General features: G+C 30.3%; 2 protein-coding genes across 2 annotated transcripts; one reads left to right on the forward strand and one right to left on the reverse strand.

The window, feature by feature from the left end:
- The first annotated feature begins 10,023 nt into the window (after window positions 1-10,023).
- LOC100786494 (chaperone protein dnaJ C76, chloroplastic) lies at window positions 10,024-14,769 on the forward strand. The gene is made up of 9 exons (XM_003539507.5): window positions 10,024-10,340; window positions 10,589-10,717; window positions 10,817-10,946; window positions 11,419-11,539; window positions 12,162-12,243; window positions 12,753-12,806; window positions 13,153-13,191; window positions 13,953-14,052; window positions 14,342-14,769. The coding sequence occupies exons 1-9, from the start codon at window positions 10,107-10,109 to the stop codon at window positions 14,470-14,472; spliced, it is 1,020 nt and encodes a 339-aa protein (XP_003539555.1). The 5' UTR covers window positions 10,024-10,106; the 3' UTR covers window positions 14,473-14,769.
- A 1,504-nt stretch (window positions 14,770-16,273) lies between these two features.
- LOC100807366 (uncharacterized) lies at window positions 16,274-17,377 on the reverse strand. The gene has a single exon (NM_001254397.2). It carries the CDS (start codon window positions 17,275-17,277, stop codon window positions 16,531-16,533), a length of 747 nt encoding a protein of 248 aa, NP_001241326.1. The 5' UTR covers window positions 17,278-17,377; the 3' UTR covers window positions 16,274-16,530.
- Window positions 17,378-18,091: the final 714 nt, after the last annotated feature.

The following is an 18,091-nucleotide window of genomic DNA, read 5'->3' on the forward strand; positions in this document are numbered from 1 at the left end:
CATTAAAAAAATTACTTTAACATAAGCCATCCCAGGAGCTTTTTAGTAAAACTCAATCACTCAACATTCATTCAAACTCGGTATTAATATCTTTTTTGCCTATAAACTGTTTGTGAATTTTTTTGAAAGAACTTGTTCTGTTTTCAGTGGTCTATTTCATAACTTAGCTGTAAATTTCTGCACTATCATCTCAAAATTCAAACATCCCTTTGCCTACAACTTGATTTTACACAAAAACTTAGTACAAACAAATTCTTATGGGAACCATCTTTGAATATTTATCAAAAATACTACATTGATTGGTGTACTTACCAATCATATAACAGTAACCCGTATATTGTAAGTATATTGATATTAAATGTGGAACGTAATATATAATTCGTTATGATAAAATAAAAAGGAATTTTTGACAAATGAAGAAAAATAAGTAAAAGAACATTTATTTATTGCATTATTCAAGGATTCGATAACAACATCCATCCCATGCATTTTATTTCAAAGGAATTTGGAAAATTTTAATATTGGAAATATCACTATTGGAGTTGGATGAAGGATGAGGGTTCATTTGATTTGAACCGCCTTTTGGTGGAATTGGGGCTTTGGGGAGTACATGGAATCCTTTACTTGGAAGGTTGTTGACAACACGTCTAAGAATTTGGAAAAATTTAATATTGGAAGCATTACTATTAGAGTTGGATGAAGGATGAGGTAGAACATGGTGCGAATGATTTGATTGACCTTCTGGTGGAATAGGGCCTTTGGGGAGTACATGAAACCCTTTACTTGGATGGTTGTTGAAAACACGTCTAGGAACTTGAAAAGATTTAATATTGGAAGCATCACTATTAGAGTTGGATGAAGGATGAGGTGGAGCACTGTGCGAATGATTTGATTGGCCTTTTGGTGGAATAGGGCCTTTGGGGAGTACATGAAACCTTTTACTTGTAAGGTTGTTGACAACACGTCTAGGAATTTGGAAAAATTTAATATTGGAAGCATCACTATTAGAGTTGGATGAAGGATGAGGTAGAGCATGGTGCGAATGATTTGATTGGCCTTCTGGTGGAATAGGACCTTTGGGGAGTACATGGAACCCTTTACTTGGATGGTTGTTGAAAACACGTCTAGGAACTTGAAAAGATTTAATATTGGAAGCATCTCTATTAGAGTTGGATGAAGGATGAGGTGGAGCACTGTGCAAATGATTTGATTGGCCTTCTGGTGAAACAGGACCTTTGGGGAGTACATGAAACCCTTTACTTGTAAGGTTGTTGACAACACGTCTAGGAATTTGGAAAAATTTAATATTGGAAGCATCACTATTAGAGTTGGATGAAGGATGAGGTAGAACACGGTGCAAATGATTTGATTGGCCTTCTGGTGGAACAGGGCCTTTGGGGAGTACATAAAACTCTTTTATGGGATCATTGCTATCAATATGTCCATTAGTTATTTCTATATTAGAAAGAAGAGACAATAGAAAAAAAGGGCTTAAGCTCATGATGATTTTGAATGTCATATGACAAAAAAACATAGGCTTGTTGTTAGTGCTTTTTTCTTGTCTATGTGAAGCGAGGAAAGTATTAGTTTCAGTTTGAATTTATAGATCAAGAAACACTAGAAAATATCACAACTTTTACATTATCATAAATGCCACCTCTGATTGAATATATTTGTGAAAAAGTCATTTTATGTCTTTAAGCTTCATAAATGATAGCTTTGCTTTTTTTTAATGACATGAAATTTTTTAAAATCATTATTCTATCCTTCTTTTTGTAATATTTTTGCCTTTATAACTATCAACATTAATAAATTTTTACGTTAAAAAGGACATTGTATTACTACTTCTGGTCCTACATATAGGTAAGAAACACCTAATTTATCAAGACCAACAAATGTAATTAAACAAGTTATTATTAATGAATAATGTCACAAATTTAAATTTCATTTAAGAGAATTGAATGGTTTAAGAAGTGATTATATTTAATGACATTATTTAAAATTTTAGGGAAAACTTTTTTAATTAATGGATATGACTTGTATTGTTAAGATCCCAATAAATCTACCTATTTTTTTAATGAGAAATGAATAAATTACTTCACAATAAATTAATGGTATGAAAATAAGTTCAATTGTACAATTTACTATGTTTAAAAAATATATATTACATTTATTAAATTTAATACATACATTTTTTATAATAAAATTTGACTATCCCATAATATTAAATGCACAAATTATTAAATATAATACGTTGTCAAACTATTAGTTATAAAAATAAAATAAAAATTAACATATATATTTATTATAATTAAATTATTTTGACCAATTATAATAAATGCCATGTTTACTAAATGTAACCGGTAGTCAAATAGTTGTTGAATGTATTTATATATTTATAAATTTTATATTAATATGTATTTAAATTTTTTATGTTAATACCTTTTATTTTGATTGTTTCATTTCAACACTATAAATATCACAAAATTATTTCATGCCTATTAATATATATGATTAAATAACAGGTATATTTTAAATAAATATGTTAAATTTATCATTATTAAAATAGTGACATGTATAATGTAATTATAATATTTAATAATCATATAACTATGAATAACATTTTTCAAGTTAATTATATAATATATTTAATGAATGGCATTTTTAATATAATATAAGTAAAATTCAAATCGGACATCATTAAGTTTTGTGTTTATTCAATAAAATATATAGTCAAATTAAACTATAAATTTAAATTTTTTATTTTTTATATTAAATAGAACATAATATTAATTTTTATTAAATATATTTTATGTTTAAAAGGAATTAAATAGAGTGAGTGTATTTTTTCAAATTATATTTTTTTATATATTTTTGTTACATATAATATATAGTCAAACATATTTTACCCATAATATACTAATGATTTTTTTCTTAAATGTAACAGTTAGCCTAAGTACAATATAGATAAAATAATTAGCATAAATATAAATATCAATCTGAGATTAACTCTGGCAATTATTACTTGAAATTTTAAATTACATATATTATATTTGTTAAATTTAATAAGTATAAAATTTTAAAATACCATATTTTATTTATTATAGTTAAATTATTTTGACCAATAATAATAAAATTTATGTTTACTATAAATGTATCAGGTAATCAAATTTTGAGGTATAGGAATTAGGAGATAATCATTTTCTGTATTTATATATTTATCAATTGATTAATCTTATGTTAATATCTAATTTAGTTTTTTCTATTCTAAATACATTTTTTACTATTAATTTTATCAATGTAAATATGAAAAATTTCATGTGTATTTAATTATTTCTATATATGTTTAACAGAGTTAAATACAATGACTAATATTTTTTAAAAAATATTTATTATATAAATATGTAATTAGATTAAACAATATGGTTATAGGTTTTAATAATTAAATACAATATATTAACCATTTTATTCTTAAATATAATTGTTAATCTAAGAAGTAGAATATAGATAAAATAATTAACAGAAAATATAAAGTTCAATCTGAGATTAACTTCAACATTAATACTTGGAGTTTCCTTTTCTTGATTATCGTGTATTGTGAATATATTGATACTAAAGGTAAAACATAATATATTTTTTTTATGATAATATCAAGAGTTTTGGCGAATGAAGCAAAATAATATTTATTTATTGCATTGTTTGGGGATTTAAAATATGAAACTTCTTCCATTAAAATTATTTACATAAAAAATATGAATCTAACTAGTGTTTGAACAAAAAATTGTCTTAAATATGATGAAAATTGCATAAAAAATAGTTTCACAAGTAACCAAAATAGAATTTAATAGTTTGAAGATGAATTGAGTTTTTATAGCTTTCATGTAAATTAATGAGAATGACTAATTGAAAACATGAGATTCAAAATCGTGTCCCAAAATTAAAAATTATCATTTTGTGAAGGACTAATTTGAATCAAATTTAAAAAATAAACTTCCAAAATGATTATTTTAAAATGAAGGACCATAAGTGTGTTTAGCCTTTTATTTTACAACAAGCCTAGATTTTTGCAGAATTTATTACTATAACTAGTATTTTAGCTTCCACATGGCACAAAATAAATGTTTACTTTATATAATTATAATTTATGGTAAATAAATATTTCTTGTTGGGTTTATGACTGAGAAAAATGAATTCCAATCAGGGAAGAAGAAAAAAGATAATCGTACCATGCGGGAGAAAATATAATTGTTATTGAAGATCAGAACAATGAAATTACAATGTGTGGGTTTAACACTTTGGTTACACTTAGCCCTTTTAACTAACCCCATTATATAGGAGTGTAACAAATTGAAACATAAATAACAGAAAAATGATTACTAATAGAACTTATTATTTGAACCATCTAACGACTAACTAAACAAACTGGACAATACATTGTTAAACACAATTGGACACTCCACTAGACAAAAGACATATTCGAGCATAGGGGGCTAGATTGGACAATATAGATAGTGTCGTCTAGTCACCTCTTTCTTCCAACAATCTCCATATTGGTTCAATAACAATTATGAATCATATATACAAAGTAATTTCCAGCAATCTACATTGAGTAGATCTAGACAATGCATGAATTTGCTTCTAGGAACAGGCTTGTGAACATATCAACTGAGTTTTCTCTTATATCAACTTTCTGGACTTCAACCCTATTCTCAATACGAATGAAGTGATATTGGACATCAATATGCTTAGTCCTTTCATGATAGAATTGATCCTTGGCTAAGTAGATAACACTCAGTTTATCACAAAAATGATAACTTTATCCTATGGAAATCCAAGATTATTGATAAGACCCTTTAACCAGATTCCTTCCTTTACTGCTTTTGCTAGAGCCATATATTCTACCTCTATTGTTAACAAAGCAACTGTAGGCTGAAGTGTAGCTTTCAAACTAACAAGGAAATTTCCAATTATGAAAACATAACTTATCACATATTGCCTTGCATCCAAATCTCCAGCGTAGTCATAATCTGAATAACTAACAAGTGCACAAAATGTGTCACCTTGGTAGATGATTCCGATATCAATTGTACCCTTAAGGTACCTAAATATTTGTTTAATTGCTTGCCAATGTTTCTTCCCAAGTTTACCCATATACCTACTCACTACACTGACAGATTGTGATTGATGTGGCCTTGTGCATACCATGACATACATTATGTCAAAGGAGTACATATTGGTTTCATTGTTGTCGTCCTAAAGTGATTCAATACTTTTTGAATATATTGCTTCTAACATAAGAAAAACTCATTCTGAGCATGATTCCTCTTGATTTCCATTCCCAAAATCTTTCCATTTGCTCTTATATCTTTCATCTTAAATTCATTACTAAGTAGTGACTTTAGTTTCTAAATTTCAAACTTGTCTCGGGATGCTATGAGCATGTTGTCCACATAGAGAAGTAGATAAATGTTTGCATGATCCTTCACCTTACTATGATAAACACATGAATCATATGGACTTCTGTTGTACCTATGAGAGATGATGAACTGATCGAACCTCTTGTACCACTATCTTGGAGATTGCTTCAGTCCTTAGAGAAACATTTTCAACCTACAGACAAAATCTTCCTTTCTTTGCACCTCAAAACCTTCTGGTTGTTTCATCAGAATTTCTTCCTCCAACTTTCCATGTAGAAAAGTTGTTTTCACATTAACTTGCTCTAGCTCCATGTCCATAGTTGCAACAAGAGCTTGTAAAACATGAATGGACGCGTGTCTGAATACTGAAGAGAAAATCTCATAGTTCACACATTTCTTCTGACTGTAGGCTTTAGCTTCAAGACGTGTTTTATTCTTGATGAATTTAGTGCTTGAAAACCCATATTTCTTCTTGAAGATCCATTTGCATCTAACAACTCTTCTGCCTTTAGGTAACTCAACCAAATCCCAAGTCTGATTTTTTTGAAGGGATTCCATTTCTTTATTCATAACCATCGTTCACTTATCAGCTTCAGAACAAGTAATTGCTTCATGATAGGTAGTTGGTTCGAATAAGTCAACTTCTTCTGCTACCTGGAGTGCATACAAGACAATATCATCAAAGCCATATATTTCAAGTGCTTTGATTTGTCTTTGAGATTTCCTAAAAGCATTAGTCTTAGGCTTCCTCGTAAGGTTCTGACTCATTTGGTTAGACTCATCCACTTGTTTAGATTGATGTTGTTGGGGTTGCATTTGATGATTTTGTTCAGTATCATCAGGTGCTTCATAGTGCTCCTGATAACTAAAATTTCTAATTGTAGGATTCTTAAACTCTACCTGCTTAGTGATATCAATTATCTTGTTTGAATTTTTCACAAACTTAAAATGTAGTATAGAGAGCTCATCAAAAGTGACATTTATACTCAGAATGAGCTTTCCTTTTGACAAAGATCAGATTTTAAATCCTTTAACTCCATTTCCAAAGCCTATAAAGACACCCTTCTTAACTCTGGGCACTAGCTTACCTTCATTTACATGATAGTTTGCTGAACATCCAAACACTTTCAGCATTGAGTAATTAGCTGGTTTGTTAGACCATATCTCAATAGGGGTCTTGAAATCTATGGTAATGGACTGGGATTGATTAACCAAGTAGCATGCTATGCTGATTACCTTAGTCCAAAAACTTCTATTCAACCTTGAATTTGATAACATGCATTTGGACCTTTCCAATAAGGTTCTATTCATTCTTTCAGCTACTCCATTTTGCTAAGGAGTATGTCAAACTATATGTTATCTAGCAATGCCTTCTTCCTTACAGAATTCATTGAATTCTTCAAAATAGAATTTCAAGTCATCGTCAGTCCTCAAACATTTAGCTTTCTTTCATATTTGATTTTGCATAAGTGGCATCCAATGCTTAAAACATTTAAAGGCTTCAAATTTCTGCTTCATTGTGAATACCCATGTCATCCTTTAGTAATCATCAATGATAAAGATGAATTACCTTGCTCCTCCCAGGGATGAAACTCTCAAAGGCCCCTGACAATTAGAATGAATGTAGTCCAATATGGCCTTTGTGGTGTGCACTGCCTTTGGGAATTTCGTCTTGTGTTGCTTTGAGTGCTCACAAAACTGAAGAGGTTCCACCTTATGGTTTCTATGTAGCCCCTGCTTACTCAGAATTTCTAGTCCCTTTTTCATTCATGTGACTAAAGCACATGTGCCACAGAGAAATATCATTGGACGTAGGACTTCCAACTTGTGAAACAATTGAGATTGAGCCTGTCAGAGTGGAACCTTGTAGGATATATAGATTTCCTTGCTCGGTTCCCTGTATTACAAAAGACTTGCTTTCCCCTTTGATTTGCATCACTTCATCTTCAACACAAATTTATGGCTTCCAAAGAGATTAAATTTTTCTTAAAATTTGGAACATGGCAAACATTGTTTAAGGTTCTAACAATTTCATCATGCATTATGATTTGTATAGAACCTATCCAAACTGTCTTGCAAAGGGCATTATTCCCTATCAAAATATTATCACCAAATTTCTTTTCATAGTTCATGAACCAGTTTCTGTGTGGACACATATGATAAGAACAACCTAAATCTAATACCCATTAATTGTTCAGAATGATGTTGTTGTTGATCAACAACTGAGAGTACCAAATCATCTTCTAATGAGAAATCACTTTGAACAATGGCTACAACAAATTCTTTCTTGAATTTCTTGGGGCAATCTTTTTTCCAATGGCAAGATTCCTTGCAGTAATTATAGATATCCTTAGGATAAACTTTGCCCTTATTGAATCCTTTTCCTTTCTTCTTTTTTTGGCTTTTATAGAATTGGTTACTTCTAATCCAGAGGTATAGGCTTCATCACCTTTTTTAAAAGCTTTGTGTCGAAGCTTTCTTGAATAGAGATTGGACTTGACTTCCTCATGTGTAATGCAATAATTTCCAACACTTAGAGAATTCACAAAATTCTTATATGAAAAGGGGGGAAGGGGGGAAAGACTAACATAATCATTGCAAGATCTACATCTTCAAATTTAACATTAATGCCATGGAGCTCCAATAAGATAGAGTTTAACTCACTCATGATATTTTAGAGTTGTACCTTTCTTCATACAGAGGTCAAACAAATTTCGTTTTAGCAACAATCTGTTGCATATTGATTTTGTCATGAAGAGTTTCTCCAACTTGAGGCATAATGCAACAATTTTCTCTTCAAAAACTTCATATAGAACTTCACTAGACAATGACAAAAGAATTAATGAATGCACCTTTTCTTCTTGTTGCTCAAGAATGGACTTATCAATCTTCGTCAGTTCGTTAGAGAAAGGTGCTTAAATCCCTTGATCTTTCAACAAGGCACGCATCTTGATGCGTTAGAGGTTGAAATTGTTCTTCATTGAATTTTTGAATCTTACAATCCATGTAAACAATCATGCATCATGATGTATGAATACTCTCAAAAAAATTCTGAAACTTAAATTAAATTATTATTCTAAATTTTGTCCTAAAACTTTTGAATAATATATAATAAATATAAATTAAAATAACAACATCAAATTTTAGAACATAATAACATGTCATATATTGAGCACGATTATTACATTAGTTTATAGTATCACATTGGTTCAAGGATTATATTTCCCCATATTAAAATAAGGATAAATATTTATTTTGATCTCTAGAAGTATGAAATAATAACAAATTGATTACTAAAAGATGAAAAAAAAAATTTAGTCTCAAATGTTTAAAAAGTGTGACAGATTAGTCCTATGAATAATTTAATAACAAATTGATTCTTAAACTTTACAACTTAATGTCAAATTAGTCTTAAAAAATATAATTTATTGTTAAATTGGTCTTTGAATATTATAATTTAATGATAAATTGTTTCACAAATTTAACATAAAAGATAAATTTGTCACATTTTTAATATATTCGATGACTAAATTTGAATTTTTATCTTTTAAAAATGATTTATCACTACCTCTTACTTTCAGGAACCAAAATGGATATTTTATCCATAAAATAATTATTTTCTTTCTTCCAAACAAGCTTAAGTTTAAATTAAGTATATCTTTTGTTTTCTTGCCTTAAATTCCAATAATCCAGTCAAATATCGTTTCTATGGTATCTTTTGTTTGAAGCAACAAAACATGTGCGTTAAAAATATAGGGACTTAGTATATCTATTCTCCTTTTCTAAGTAAATAGGGAAGTCTATATTTCGAAAAACAAATTGAAAAGGTAAATGGATAAGCAAAGAAGGAGAGTAAATATAACAACTGTCAAAATATATGGTGATCGAATTTAACATTTAATCGGGCTTCATTTGATCCAATTTGATACAGATTCATTTATAGTAAATATACAACTTTACGAATTTCATATTCATAATTATAATTTTTTTAAAAATATTTCATTTTATTCATTTGTTTTAGGTAACAATTAATTAATTAATATTTATTTATCAACTTAAACTATAATTAACCTATTACAAATTAAATTTGTAATTGATCGACCTGCAACGGATTATCCAAATGGACTGGCTTATCCAATCGGTTCAAATTAAAAGGCTCATTGCCTCTTTGTTTTTGTTTTTTTTTTTGGAACCATTGCCCAATTCCTCTTAGAATCATCTTAAGTTTGTTTTGTTCAGATTCTAAGGATGTCTTGTGGCTGTAAGAGTGACATGTCAGCAATTTTTTCTTTTCTCGATTCTCACTTCTCAGTCAAAATTTCTTCCTCCTTACATTTTTCCAATAAACTGTATAAATAACATTATATTATTTTTCTATTCAAATTTAGCATCCTTTTAGGTGCAGCATTTTGCATTCAATAGTCCTTGTTTAATTTTTACTTTATGATAATAATAATAATAATAATAATAATAATAATAATAATAATAATAATAATAATAATAATAATAATAATAATAATAATAATAATAATAATAATTTATTATTATTATTATTATTATTATTATTATTATTATTATTATTGTAGCAATATTTATGGCCGAGATTGTGTCCAGTATTTTACAACTTTAGCAACCGAAGTTCACACTGTTTGGAACCATCTTTTTTACTGGAATTGAATTTTTAGAATTATGGCTCAGTTATTGTCTCCAGTGTGCATGGAGGCTCTGAAAATCCACAATCCATCACTGAATCTTTGTTCAAGAAGCTCATGGCGGATGCTGGTGAAGGGTGCAAGTCCTTGCACCTTTGTGACACACAGTGGTTGGAAGAGAAGAGGGTGTGGCAGGGTCAGAGTTACTGCTGAAGATTCAGTTTCTCCCTCTGAGACTATTGCAGATGATTATTATGAAGTTCTTGGACTGGTGATGCATCAAACTTTCACTTCCTTCCCTTTCCTTTTAAGAAGTCTCTGTGAGAAGAAAAAAAACTAAAAGTCTTGAGCTTATTGTAATCATTAGCCATGATCTGAATTTTTTTTTTCATAAAGGGAAGTATAGTTTTTTTTACCCTTTAGTAAAGTTGGATGAGTTTTGCTAAATCTTATGTATGATAATGAGATATATTATATAGTGTGCATAATAATTAATATTTGGTTGGTCTGATTTACTAGCTTCCAGATGCCACACCAGAGCAGATCAAGAAGGCATACTACAATTGCATGAAATCTTGCCACCCGGACTTGAGTGGAAACGATCCTGAGACCACAAATTTCTGCATTTTCATCAATGAAGTCTACACGGTTGGTTCCATTTTGAATTTCTTAAATTTTAAGCTTTGGGGAAAATGTTGTTGAAGTTTTGTCCTGTGCTTTTATTGGGAATTGACTATTGCAGTGCAGGTGCTCAGCGATCCCGTCCAACGCAGGATTTATGATGAAATTCATGGCTATTCTTTAACTTCAATTAATCCTTTCCTGGATGATTCAAGCCCAAGGGATCATGCCTTTGTCGATGAATTCAGCTGCATAGGTAATTGCTCACTCATTCATTGTTACCTTAATTATTTTTATGAGCACATGATGTCTCCATCTCTTCTAAGAAAGAAGAATTATGGTTCTCACCAGTACTTCTTTCATAGAGAAACAATTTTTCAACAAGAAATTCTATTTGTACTCATGTTTTCTACAATTAGGAGTAGGAAGAGAAGAGATAAAAATGTGTGATAAAATTAGTGATGTGAAAAAATTTGAGGATAGAATAATCCTTTTTTCAATCTTCCAGGATTCAGTCAAATCATGGAATATAGACAAACACTGACATCTAAATTTCTGTGGGTTAAGCACTTATAAGGAAATTGTTTGATTGACACCTATTAATACTTGCTTTACTCTTTTGTGTCTTAAGTGATGCTTCATTGTGGACACCAATTATACATCTAGAAAGTTTTGCATTTAAAAATTACAAAGCATGTTATATAACTATGCTGCAAATCCTTCTGCAGGCTGCAAAAATTGTGCCAATGTAGCTCCTGGTGTGTTTGCAATTGAGGAAGACTTTGGAAGAGCCAGAGCATACAACCAATCTGGGAACCCTGAATTAGTTCAACAGGCAATTGACAGTTGGCATGTCTATGTTTATCACTCTACTTTTTTTTTAAGCAGCGTTTATCACTCTACTTACCTTTATTTAACTGTTATATCTACGACCATAGTTAATCTGATTATAATAGAAGTAAAATAAAACTTTCTTCATCTCTGACCATTACCGGGCTTTGCTTCTGAGAATATATTTAAGTTTTGTATCAATTCAAGATGTATTTCTGATGGTGATCTTGGCTTTCATACTATTTAGGGTGAAAAGAACATTTCTAAATGATTATAAGAAATTATAAATTGTTGGATGGTGATTAACATAATTGGACATGCCTTAAAACTGCCATTATTGTTTTAAAACAATAAATTCCGTGTGATTTCCCCCTTTTATTATATAAATTAAGACTTTAAGATTAAACTTTTCTCCCTAATGTGCTACATTGTATCGTATAACTATACTAACAACAAAACTCCATTGAACTTTAATAAATCAAGCTTCTATGGTATATAGTTTTCATTTTTAATTTCTAATTGCTGTAGATACTTGAGGTTTAGAACCTTTGGTATCACAATGATATCGCCTCTGAAGATACAAGACTAATGGAGATTACTAGAACTAATTTAACATTTTTTGTTTTGTTTTGAATTTTAGCCCTGTTAGCTGCATTCATTGGACATCTGCTGCACAACTATCATTACTTGAAGATGAGATGCGCCGTGTGGAAAGAGTCAATGTAAGGCCCTAGTTTAGTTATAGCATATAAATCTTCCAGATATTTTTTTCTGCACAATATCTACCTTCCTAAGATAATTTCATCACATGTTCAAAACAAGAAAAATCATCACTTTTTTATTGGTACATGCTTTTGAAGTTTTCAAATGAGTTTTTAAACAGTTTTCTTGATAGTTTAGTGTATAATTGAGCATGGCCTCAATGTTCTTCCATATTTATAGCCTCTGGGGTTCTACTTTTCCTTTACTTCAGTACATGAAGCTTTACTTTCCTAGTTAAGTTTTTTTAAAATGGAAAATAGATACGCAACTTTCATTTGGAGTCAATAAACCAATTAGTGATTTGGAGGGGGAAATTGCTGACATAGGTGTTCCCCCTAACAATAGTAATTTGTTTTGTTACATACTCTAAATGCTATGACATTATCCCCAAATTGACTCTGGACACAAATGCTTCTGATCTTTGAGTGTTTTGTACTATTTATATATCCACTGATTCTTGTACGAGCAGGTTGCCCTAATGCTATCAGGAATGGGAACAGCATCAATTGATGTTTTCAGAATGGTAAGAATAATGAAATAAATACAAGATTATTTAACTGTTTACTGGTTTTGTTCTAATTTTTATCTAAATTTGATGGATATTTGTGGATTGATGGGGATTTCTTGGGTTGCAAATTGCAATAATCAACGTATGACCTGATTGAAAGACCATGAATTGGATATTTGTTCTGACTTTCAAAACAATGATTAAAAGGTCAACATAAGATGGATTGAGAAAGTATTTTCTTTTCAGAATATTATAACCCGTAATAACATTTCGTGTTTAACCTTGTAATCATAGATTTGATGATTCTTAAGTTTCAAGCAGATTAAGTGCCTCTAACATGATCTGCATGCATTATTGACAGGCAAGTTCCAGATGGGAAAAAAGGCAGTCAAAAGTCTTGGTTAGAACTCTTATTATATTCAATGCCTTCATTTTTTGCTTAATGTGTGAAGTGTCACTTATTTATATGCAATTAATCTCGTGATTGTGTTTATTTTTGTCTCTTCATTTTATTATTTTATTTATTTATTTTATTGTGTTGGCTCTGGATCATATTATATTATTTTTTTTTTAAAAAAATCATGGTAATTGAGAGAGAGTGGATGAGTTCTTAAGCAATTTGAATTTATAAAGTTCAAAGACAGGGTGCACAAGTTTCCTTTTCTTAAATATTTGATAGTTCTGATTTCACTGGTCTTTATTGTGCTGATATGATTCACTTTCTAATAGGTCACTGACTAATTACTCCAAGCTTAAATGCTAGTGATCAATGAGTGGTTCAGAAAATGTTTATCTAAATAGACTTTTGTTAATGTTGAATATCAATAAAGAATAATTAAGCATTCGGAATTTCCAATGATGCAATCCATAGTGGTACACACAAGTAGAGCGGTTTACTTCTGACTTGCTATTGTTTAAGATAAATAGGATGACTATGCAGATTAAGATGATGCAATAATTGCAAAATCGTTCAGAACTTGTACAAAATTCGTGATATTATATGTTGGCCCAAGCTCTTAAATCTTAATCACAGACTAAGGAACAATAAAATCTTAAATTTTCTCATGTGAAATTCCAGTCATGCTTCAGTGTTCTAAAACATTTGATGCACATGATTAATTTGGTTTCAAGCACAATCAAATATTCACGAGCTTCTTGCAGGCAAAAGCAAAATTGAGAATGATGAGGGAAGAAGGTGCTGATAAGAAAAATTCATACTGGGACAATCTTTGGGGCAAACAGAAAGACTACCAAAGTTCAGGTAAGGGGGATGTGAAAGTACTAAAATATAAACTTCAAATTATTATTGGAAATTATAAAACTTTGTTTCCAAAAGTCTCAGTTTAAGTATTTTTAAGTGTTGTTCTCTTCTTTTAAGTACTTCTTGGTTATATGGGATTTATATTTGTAATTTCTAAAAGTTGAAGTATCTATTGAGAAACATTGTCCCTAGCAGCCATGTTGACCATATGCTGTGACAATTACTGTAGTGCAAGAATTACATTGATTATCCTAATTAATTAGTCTTTCAAATGGTAATTATGTTGCAGATGAGGAAGTTGAAGAAAGAGCAAAAAGAGCTGCTTCAGCAGCACGAAGATGGAGAGAATACTCAAGGAGGGGTGTTGATAAGCCTCCAACATTTAAACTTCCAGAGGCTAGCCTTGGCAAGGACAAGTGAACAAACAGAAATTCATTCACCTTCTATTGCATTTAGTCCCATGCAATTAATTCATTTATAGCCTCTTAAGTTAAACCATGATTGTATATGCAGCAACTCCTATTAAGGTAAATTTTTAGAAAATAGATTAATCATAGTAATACTTTGGAAAATATAAGAAAGATTGTTTATAATTATGGTTGCAGTGTGCTCGATCTATATCGACGCTTAATTCTTGCGGAAATTTCAAAGAACGAATACTTTGTTGATAAATTTAAGCACATAATTTTTTTTTTAAAATAATAGTTTGGTCATGAATCCTGGTAGCAGAATATTCTCTCACGTGTATCTTCTTTACACAAATAATTTCAAACGATTTTTCTCTTAAATTCTCTTTGTAAATTCAATAATGCAACCCATTAGACAAACATGGAATGTAAGATGTACTAGCAAAACATCAAAAATATGTGAGATCATGTATGATAAATCTTTTCTACAGCATAAGAACAAGCTATTGAACCGTTTAAGATTACTTTTGACTTGGTCTTAACGGAAAAGGAAGAACCACCTGAATTTGTGCATGAAAAATCAATCATAATGCTATCATCAGAGCACCCAATATTCTAGCCCATAGCAATGCTTGAGAAAATATACTTAGTTCTCACAAAAAGACATTTATACTTGACTTGTATGTATACTTTCAAGAATAATTTAAAAGCAACTTGGTTCATTGTTCTAACTTCAACTTTAATTGGAGATACTCTATCAGAATAAGTTGGCCGTAGCAGTTACGGTATTCATCCTTTAGGACAAGTCTTCGGTCAAAGTTTCATACCACATTCAATATTTTTCATTAATATTTCTTACTTAATTGTATATGTACCAAAAATATTGTACTAGTTGATGAAATACAATTATAAGCAAATCTGTTTTCGTTGTCTAAACGGCAAATACAGACACTGATCAAGATTTTCAAATCAAATATCATTAATATAAATTGTCTATCACTTCACTTCCATTGTTCAACTGTTAATCGGTGATTTTCTCAATAACACTGCATAAGAAAAATTAAATTAATAACTTAAGGATGAAAAATTAATCATTAAAAGTATAAATAAAGAGGCAATAAATTGTAATAATAAATTTTTCATCAATAATTATCCTGGTAAATTGTATCATATCATACTCTACATTTCAGAAGAATTGAATCCAAAGACGAAATGGAAAAGTGTGAATTAAAAAGCTTATCTATTTTATAATTTTAGAAATTTTGCAAAAAATAGCAAAAAGTCAATTTGATCTGAAAATTGAGAAACATAATCATTAAAAAGTTTGAATTCAATCTCTAACTTCTTTAAAGAATGCTTTTTCAGTATTGTCTGATGCAATCATCAGACCCCATTTGCCAGTGGAGTTGCATGAGTGGATGGAAAGTGGAGATGACTTCCTTTTTGTTTATCTTATTTAAAGTGCGATGACAATGGATCTTAAAATTTGCTAATAGAACATTATACTAAAAGTGGCTGCATCCACTCAAGTGTAAATAATTACTAGTGGTCCTGCTTATCTTCTTGTTTCCATCACTAAGGCCCAGCCATTCTTGTTTTTCACTAAACAATACTATTATTTATGCAATTTGGGTCGGTATGAACCTGTGTCAACCACATCATTAAAAACCTAATGTTCAACCCATTGAGTTGTTCAATTATCTAGAAAAGAGAAAACAAATAATTGAAGGAACATTAAGAGTGTCTCAATGCAGTTGGAAAAAAAAATCAAAATTCTTTTAAGGAAAATTTCTGATCCAAACAAGATGGCAAAATGGACCAAACCAAAAAATATCAAGGCATATCCCTCTGTCCAGATGTACCTTCTCTTCATATCACATGCTTCATTTCCAAACAAATTGATAAAAGTGCACATGGGGAAAATAGAGGAAAAAAGGGTACAAAAAATAACTTGGGAAATGTACATCTATGATTGTAGATAGAGTCAAACACATATACAACTAAGGACTTTCAAAGCAAAGGAACAAGATTGCACTCAGAAAATCCACCAGAAAAGGAAGCTCATTCGTTGTTATCTTACAATGGATGCAACTGTATGAGCCCAGAACCTAAGATTGTCCTTCATGTCTATCTCATTGCCTACAACTGGTACCCTCCAATTCAACAATGGATTCACAACCTTCCTTTGGTCTAAAACACCCCAAGCTTCAGACAAATAAGGCCTGCAAACCACAGTTTCATCAATGTTTTGTTCTGAGTTCCCTCTTGATGCATCCTCTTTTCCTAGCCTTTGCAACCCTGGTATCAAAGAAACCAACCTTGAGTCCTTGTCTTCCTCAGAAAACACAAAACCCAAATCCATAAACCCTTTTAGCTCCTTAAACTCAAGGTCTGACAGACTCCTTGTTGCTTTTCCTTTTCTGAATCTTCTTCTTCTTCTATGAGCATGACTCAGCTTTTTCTTAGTGGCTACTTCTTCCTCTTCATTTTCATGGTTTCCATTACCTTTTGCCAGTGGAAAATCTTCCACTTCCTTCCCAGAAAGAATTGGCCTCAGCCTCTGTGGTGTGAGGACAGAATTTGGTGATGGAAAATCAGAGAAAACACCTACACTTGAGCTCAAGTTTTGGTCACTAAGAGACCTCACTTGAAGTGTTGGAGCTCTCAGGAGCTTTGAATCTAAAGGAAACACTTCCTTCACATGGGACTCTGAAGCTGAATCCACTGCTGAATGAAAAGGTGGAGAGGTTTTGTTGGTGAAAATTGTTGTCTCAAACCAGTTGGCATCCAACAATCTCAAAACTTGTTCTGCATCCATTGCTTTGCCTAAAAATGAATGATGATGGCCTGCATAAAATATAAATGTTTGGGGGACATGAAGAAGAGGATCCAATAATCAACAATTAATGCTGAGCGGCATTGCTTGATTGCCCCTTACTCTAGGCATTTATAGCTCCCATTTTATTGTAATGTGCACTGCTGGATCTGTCCCCTTTCTCAAAGATTTTATTGGTTTAAAAACTATTTTCTAAAGTAATTTTATGTTATTTAAAAGAGTTTAATGATAATGAATTCTCGATGTAACAAGTTTTTATTGTTCATCAATTAGAAATTATTGTTGATATGAGTATGAATTTTAAGATAATTATTGTAAAATAATTATAAATTTATTATAAGTGATTTATAATTTTAGGGATGAGAGATCACATGTGTCTTTAACTTATTGGATTAGAAATTAATTTCTCTTACTTGTGTGAGTATTGTTGGCTAGTATATCTTGCATATTATAGGAATGAAACACATATTCTTTTGTTAAATAGATTCTTTCTACCAATGTAGATGCAGGAAGACGTTACACCACTCTATTAATCTTTTGTGTTATACACGATTTATGATTAAATAATATAAAACTATTTTACACTTAAATAAAAAAAATTATGAATAAGTCATTTTCTCATTTAATAATTAATTTAAAAACTAAAAATAAAATTTTATAGATAGCAATATTTGTTAAAAAAACAATTTGTTTTCTGATAATAAAATATTTTCACAGCCAAAAATCATAAAATTATCATCTTTGAAGAAGTAAAGTAACAATTAAGAGGCACTAGATAACAATAATTAACAAGTTC

This window comes from Glycine max, chromosome 12, assembly GCF_000004515.6.
Source record: "Glycine max cultivar Williams 82 chromosome 12, Glycine_max_v4.0, whole genome shotgun sequence".
Classification (NCBI taxonomy): Eukaryota; Viridiplantae; Streptophyta; class Magnoliopsida; order Fabales; family Fabaceae; genus Glycine; species Glycine max.